This window comes from Aotus nancymaae, unplaced genomic scaffold, assembly GCF_030222135.1.
Source record: "Aotus nancymaae isolate 86718 unplaced genomic scaffold, 86718_ANA_hifiasm-v0.15.2.pri h1tg000062l, whole genome shotgun sequence".
Taxonomy (NCBI): domain Eukaryota; kingdom Metazoa; phylum Chordata; class Mammalia; order Primates; family Aotidae; genus Aotus; species Aotus nancymaae.
This window is the reverse complement of record NW_026988476.1, coordinates 32,186,366-32,193,962: the sequence shown is the minus strand read 5'-3', so window position 1 is coordinate 32,193,962 and position 7,597 is coordinate 32,186,366. Positions and strand designations below refer to the sequence as shown.

The window sequence follows — 7,597 nt, the reverse complement described above, 5'->3', positions numbered from 1 at the left end:
GCGCGGCGCGGCTCGATGACGTCACAGAGCGTTCCCGCCCGGAACTAAGCCGGGGAGCGCGTCCCGGCTACGGCGGGTCCTGGGTCTTCCCCTGCGGAGCCGTCCGGCAGCTGAGCGGTGGGAGGCGAGTCCGGGGCTCCCTGATTTCCATAGGCTCCCAGAGGCGCCTCGCCTCCGCACAGCTGCAAAGGCGACAGGGCTTGGTGGTCGGGATGTCTGTTCTTCCTCTTCTTCCTTGTCGCTCCTGGGTCGGCCCCCAGGAGCCAGGGATAGGCGGGAGATGACAGGTGGGGCAGGAGACCCTTCGGGGAGGCCGACGGGGTGGATAGGGCGGTGACATCTGCGCTTCCTTCCCCCAGGGACCTGAGCCGCGGCGCTAGGATGGGAAACAGTGCCCTTCGCGCTCATGTGGAAACGGCGCAGAAAACTGGTGTCTTTCAGCTTAAGGACCGAGGGCTGACCGAGGTGAGACTGGGAGGGACACGACCTGGGAACGTAAAGGAAGAGGGACGGCGGGGGCAGCGAACTTAATCGGTGTGGGATTCTCCCCGCTGTGAACTCCTTTCTCCAGTTCCCCGCAGACTTGCAGAAGCTGACGAGCAATCTCAGAACCATCGACTTGTCCAACAACAAGATCGACAGCCTACCGCCTTTGCTGATAGGAAAGTTCACTCTGCTGAAGAGCCTCTCCCTGAACAACAACAAACTGAGTATGGCTTTTGCCTGGGAAGCTTTTGCTAGTGATCAGCTGTTACCAGGGGTAGTTTTCTCTTACAAACTGATTTTTGTTTTTGTTATGAACCGTGAAGGAGGGCTCAAGTTGCAGAATGCTGGAGTCCTTGAAGCTTTCTTTCTACTTCTTGTAATTACATCTATGAGCCTCCTTGGGTGTTATAATAATTGTTACTGGGTTAATTTGGACTTGAAAGGAAAGAACATTTTGGGGATGTAATGTAAACAAAGCTACCTAACTTGGAATTGGGGATGAAATGGGAAGGGGAGGATCTTCCAAATCTCACAGAATTGCTGTCGGATTGTGCCTGAGCCTCTTTACAAAACGAGCCCGTTATACACAAATGCTCTCCTGCATTTTGATGGCACCCTCACCTTCTAAAGACTATGTTGGTAAAATGCAATACCTAACAATGGCACATGTGGGAATTCTACATATATTAACAAGAGGTGAGGCAGGCTGCCATAAAGTCTATAAATAAACTTCATCAAAGGTATTTTCAGCTCTATCAGATTTAGGTTTTAAAAAAAATTTTTTCTTTGCCAGCTGTTCTGCCTGATGAGATATGCAGTCTGAAAAAACTAGAGACACTAAGCCTAAACAACAACCACCTGAGAGAGCTGCCGTCTACCTTTGGGCAACTCTCTGCCCTCAAGACCCTGAGCCTCTCTGGGAACCAACTGAGAGCACTGCCTCCCCAACTTTGTACCTTACGGCACCTGGATGTGGTGGATCTCTCTAAGAACCAGATTCGAAGTATACCTGACACAGTGGGAGAGCTACAGGTCATCGAACTCAACCTCAACCAGAATCAGGTCTAGAGCTTAAGTTTTTTTTCTTACAGCATATGTGTGGGTTTATGGTCTCCTGATAACCTCTTAACCTCGTTTCCTAAACTGCCATCATAGAACCACGTGTCAGAGGCTAGATGAGAGGTTTCTTCTATAGGCTAAACTAATTTAAAAGAAAGTGCCATGGAGTTAGTTGAGACGCTGGATGTTTTTGTTGTGTAGATGTTTTTGGAAGGGTAGAGTAGGTAACAGGGAGAGATCATTTCAATAGTTAAACTACTGTATCACAAATCTTGAAGAATTCTTCAAATCCTTCTCAAATATGTCCCTAACCAGCTAGCCAGGAGCTATGTTAGGGATATAGTGTGGAAATTAGGCATAAATTGAGGTTCTCAGAGTGGGGGTCAGAGGTAATTCAGTTTTGTTTTTCATTTTGTGGGGTATTTTGACATCTTTGTTAAGTGTGTCTCCTGCTTTTGCTGAAGAAAATTAATTGATAGGCTTTCTGGAGATAGCTCATTTCACTGTTCAACAGCTTTAATTATAATATTTGAAATTTGTTTCCGTTACTTTGAAAGCTTTCAATTAATATTTGTCTGGAAAACCAATCCAAAGATTCTTGTCTAGGCATAAAGGCACAAGTGATGAAACATTAAACACTGTGAGACTGAATGGGCTTTAGTTTTCTAGTATCTGTACTTCTAGATCTGCATGGTCCATTAAAGTAGGCACTAGATACATGAGGTTATTACTTTTCTAGATTGTAGTGATTTTACATCATGATGAAATTCAGTCTATCTTTGAGGGATTGACCTCGTGTTTTTTACCTTAAGTGGATATTCTTGTATGTTATAGAGCTTTTTTGGGGAAAAAAACTGAATCAGTTAAGCAGCAAGTATTAGTTGAGAATTTGCTCCACATTAACCTCTGCTACTGCCTTTATGCAGTGGTTCTTTGACTTTAGTATGCATCAGAATAACCAGAATAGCTTGTTTAAAGAGATCACTAGCTCCTAATCTCAGTGTTTCTGATCCAGTACATCTGGGATGAAGTCTGAGAATTTACATTGCTAATAAGTTATCGTAATTTCTAATAAGTGATGATCTGAGATGATACTAGGCAGAATCAAAGAATTGGGTGACTTTTAGTATTTAAAGGGCAAAAGAGTGAATCAAAGACAATTGCTTGTTATTGAGCTTGAGGGCCTAAAGGAACAGTGGTGCTATTGAGAATGGACATGCTGAATTGTCTGTGTTGAATCTTGTAAATGGAAATGTCTTCCTGAAAGTTGGAGACATGGGAGCAGAGTAGAGATAAGAGTGTAGATACAGATCTTGAGGTCATAAGGAAAGTGATGGACTTTAATGAATGAGCTTTCTAGGAAAAGTTTAGAGAGAAGATGACATATGAAGTATTAGGGACAGCTACTTTAAAAATGCCTGTAAAAACAAGAGAAGCCAAAAAGTAAGGAATAATCCAAAAGATAGAAAAACCAAAAAGGACAAAAAGAAGGGGTTTGAAGGAAGGGATAGATAGTACAGTTAAATGCAATAGGGACTAAGGATGATGGATCCTTGAATTTGGTAGCAAATTGGTCAGTATCTATGTACACATAAAACATTGGCAGTAAATGTACCACAGTGTTTATGATGGCTATTTCTGGGTGGTGGCTTCCAGGTCAACTCTTTTCTTTAAATGTGTGATTCTCAACTTTTCTATAATGAACATACAGTGCTTTTATCATCAGAAAATGTTGTTCCCAAAAAGCCACTGGTGACCTTCATAAAAGCATTTTTTTTTTAAGTGGGGGCGTAGTAGCAGAAGCTAGATAACAGAAGCTTCTGGAGTGAGTAGGCAGTGAGAAAATGGAGGTGGTAAAAGAAGGGAAAACTAGAACAAATAGTCAAGTAAAGATTTTTTGTTTTGTTTTAATGTACTAAAAGTAACCAGTATAGTGCTTATGCTTTTTCCTGTTATTCTTTTGTGGTTATTCAATAGATATCTCAGATCTCAGTAAAGATATCTTGTTGTCCTCGCCTTAAAATTCTTCGCCTGGAAGAGAATTGTCTTGAGCTCAGCATGCTTCCACAGAGCATCCTCAGTGATTCCCAGATCTGTCTGCTTGCTGTGGAAGGCAATCTTTTTGAAATAAAGAAACTTCGAGAACTGGAAGGCTATGATAAGGTATGAATTAATATACTTCTGCATTTCTAGTCACTACCCCAGAGGAGACAGTGGTGAAGTAATCCACATAAATATTTATAGCTAATGTCGACAGGATTTGTTTTTCCCCATTTTGGAAGTAGATTCAAAGAATCAGTTTAATGGTATTGCACCAAGATGACTTTTTCTCTATAGACAGCTCATTGTTAAGCATCTTTGTCTTTTGATTTTTTTTTTTTTTTTTTGAGATGGAGTCTCAGTCTATCTCCAGGCTGGAGTGCAGTGACACAATTTCAGCTCACTGCAAACTCCGCCTCCCAGATTCAAGTGATTCTTCTGCGTCAGCTTCCCAAGTAGCTGGGACTACAGGCGTGCGCCACCACACCTGGCTAACTTTTTTTATTTTGGTAGAGATGGGTTTCACCATGTTGGCCAGGATGGTCTTGATCTCCTGACCTCACGATCCACCCGCCTCCGCCTCCCAAAGTGCTGGGATTACAAGTGTGAGCCACTGCACCCAGCCCATCTTTGTCTTTTGATGTTTCCTGTTAACATACAAAACAAAAAAATTTTTTAACTATGTACGTTTTAGGCCAGGCGCGGTGGCTCAAGCCTGTAATCCCAGCACTTTGGGAGGCCGAGGCGGGTGGATCACGAGGTCAAGAGATCGAGACCATCCATGGTGAAACCTCGTCTCTACTAAAAATACAAAAAATTAGCTGGGCATGGTGGCGCGCACCTGTAATCCCAGCTACTCAGGAGGCTGAGGCAGGAGAATTGCTTGAACCCAGGAGACAGAGGTTGCGGTGAGCTGAGATCACGCCATTGCACTCCAGCCTGGGTAACAAGAGTGAAACTCTTGTCTCAAAAAAAAAAAACTATGTACTTTTTTTTTTTTTTGAGACACAGTCTCACTCTATCACCCAGGCTGGAGTCCTGTGGCGCAATCTCAGCTCACATCTCACTGTCTCAACTTCTACCTCCCAGGCTCAAGCGATTCTCATGCCTCAACCCCTCTAGTAGCTGGGACCACAGTCGTGTGCCAGTATGCCTCGCTAATTTTTGTAGATAGGGTTTCACCACGTTTGCCAGGCTGGTCTCAAACTCCTGAGCTCAAGTGATCCACTTGCCACAGCCTCCCAAAGTGCTGGGATTACAGGCATGAGCCATAGCACCTGGCCTTTTGTGCTTTTTATTTATTTTTTGAAACGGAATCTCACTCTGTCACCCAGGCTGGAGTGCAGTGGCAGTTTCAGCTCACTGCAACCTCTGCCTCTTGGGTGCAAGCAATTCTCCTGCCTCAGCCACCCGAGTAGCTGGGACTATAGGCAGGTACCACCATACCCAGCTAATTTTTTGTATTTTTAGTAGACACAGGGTTTCACCATGTTAGCCAGGATGGTCTCCATCTCCTGACCTCATGATCCGAGTGCCTCAGCCTTCCAAAGTGCTGAGATTACAGGCATGAATCACCGCGCCCGGCCTATTTTTATTTTTTTTGGAGACAGTCTCGCTCTGTCACCAGGCTGGAGTGCAGTGGCACCATCTTAGCTCAAGTGATCCTCCCACCTCAACCCCCTGATTAGCTGAGACTACAGGCACCACCATGCCTGACTAATTTTTCTATTTTTGGTAGAGACAGGGTTTCACCATATTGCCCAGGCTGGTCTCAAACTCCTAGGCTCAAGCCATCCACCTACCTTGGCCTCCCAAAGTGTTGGAATTACGAGTGTGAGCCACTGTGTCCGGCCAAAACTATGTACTTAAATGTGCATTTACAGCAGTTATATTTTGTAGGACGTGAAAGACCATTTCCAATAAAAACCAAAATGAAGAAATAAATAAATAACAAATAGTTAGACTTATATTTATTTGCTCATGCCAAAATATCCCTTATGTATTCTTTCGTGTTTTTTAGTACATGGAGAGGTTCACAGCCACCAAAAAGAAGTTCGCATGAAGTTCTCCAGGACTATGGAAACCTTTACAGGATACTGATTTAGAAGCTCTGTTGGAATGTGGCTGAATCAGAGCCTCCTGTCAGGGATATCTACAGTAAGGAGATGATACTCCAGGAGATTATATTTCACTCAATGATCTTTTTTCTTTCAGGGTTCTTCCCAAATAAGCTAAAAGAAAAAGGATCAGGAGACAGGAAAAGTCTTCCGTTTTAAGCCACGAGTGGGGCAATAGACAAGGTTCATCTTCAAAACCATCATTAGTTTGGCTTTAAGAAACCAGTAGCTAGCTGCTATTTATATGGTGAGGGGGTGCTGCCTGGTAACAAAATAGCTCCACACCACAGCTTGAGATTTTGTTTAGTTTCAATGTGTGAGCTTTCATAAAGTCAGTTGCCATTCCATCTCTGTGTTAACACTTCATATTTTTATGAAATTCAAATAATTTGTGAGAGGCTGGCATGGATCTCAGGATTTATTATTTTTATTCCAGTCCATCAGTTCAATCACAGTTTTTATACTAGGACTTTAGGATGGACATAAATATGTAACTGTTTGTTTGGATTAAAAGTACACTTTGGGCCGGGCATGGTGGCTCATGCCTGTAATCCCAGCACTTTGGGAGGCCAAGGCGGGTGGCTCACTTGAGGCCAGGAGTTCAAGACTAGTGTGGGCAACATGATGAAACCCCATCTCTACTAAAAATATAAAAATTAGCTGGGTTTGGTGGTACATGCTTGTAATCCCACCTACTTGGGAGACTGAGACAGGAGAATCGCTTGAACCCAGGAGGCGGAGGTTGCAGTGAGATGAGATTGTGCCACTGCACTCCAGTGTGGGGGACAGAGTGATACTCCGTCTCAAACTTTAAAAATTAAAAAATAATTTTTTTTAAGTGTGCTTTGTTGGCTGGGTATGGTGGCTTACGCCTGTAATGCCAGCACTTTGGGAGGCCAAGGCGAGTGGATCATGAGGTCAGGAGTTTAAGACCAGCCTGGCCAACACAGTGAAACCGCATGTCTATGAAAAATACAAAAATTATCCTGGCATGGCAGCATGCACTTGTAATCCCAGTTACTCGGGAGGCTGAGGCAGGAGAATTGCTTGAACCCAGGAGCCAGTGGTTGCAGTAAGCCGACATTGCACCATTGCACTCCAGCTCTGGGCGACAGAGCAAGACTCTATCTCCAGAAGAGAAAAAAAAAATGTGCACTTTGTCAAGAGAAGCACCAACAGACCTCCAAAAAATGCTCTCCAAGGCTGCAGTAGCAAATTCTTTACTATTGCAGGTGCCTTATTTGTAGAGGACTCTGAAGAGCTAAAACTGTATATGCAACACTTGTAAGATAAAAGGGATTTTAATAATCAAGGTTTTGCTGAAGATTGGTTAGAAATAATGTCTTATTTCTGGTAACCTTTCCCTTTTTGTATTTACAACTCTACTAACCAAATTACCTACCAATAAACCATTACTATAATATTTTAAAACAACCTATGTTTATCAAGCTTACTCTCTGAGTGAGAGAATATACTAAATAAAGAATTTTTAATTTTTAATGATCTTTGGCTGGAAGCAAGGTTAATCCTTTAAAGAAGGAGGACAGGAGAACTTTAACCTATAAATGGATTAGGAAGACATGTTTCATGCTCATGTTCATTGTGTAAGTTGTGAAATACCTTCATGTGACATAAACATTTTATGGTAGTAGAACTATGCTTATTAAGAGACTGTGAAGGTACAGAGGTAGGGGATTTCAGATTGTCATTACCTTGAACATTTAGAAAGCTACCATTTTGGTCATTTTCTGGTTTTATCTTAGCTACAAAGCTATTACTAACTATATATCAACAGTTCTCAATAATGATTAAACCTAGCTTATCCATTAAGTCAAGAAATCACACAAACCTACTATTTAATCTCTATGACAAAATCTTTCTGACATAAATCTGGT

At 42.7% G+C, this 7,597-nt stretch overlaps 1 protein-coding gene across 1 annotated transcript; it reads left to right on the top strand.

Annotated features, from left to right (window-relative positions):
- The first annotated feature begins 47 nt into the window (after positions 1–47).
- LRRC57 (leucine rich repeat containing 57) lies at positions 48–7,205 on the top strand. Its single transcript, XM_012442254.3, has 6 exons — positions 48–124; positions 360–465; positions 572–710; positions 1,280–1,548; positions 3,523–3,708; positions 5,606–7,205. Exons 2-6 carry the CDS (start codon positions 382–384, stop codon positions 5,645–5,647), a joined length of 720 nt encoding a protein of 239 aa, XP_012297677.1. The 5' UTR covers positions 48–124; positions 360–381; the 3' UTR covers positions 5,648–7,205.
- Positions 7,206–7,597: the final 392 nt, after the last annotated feature.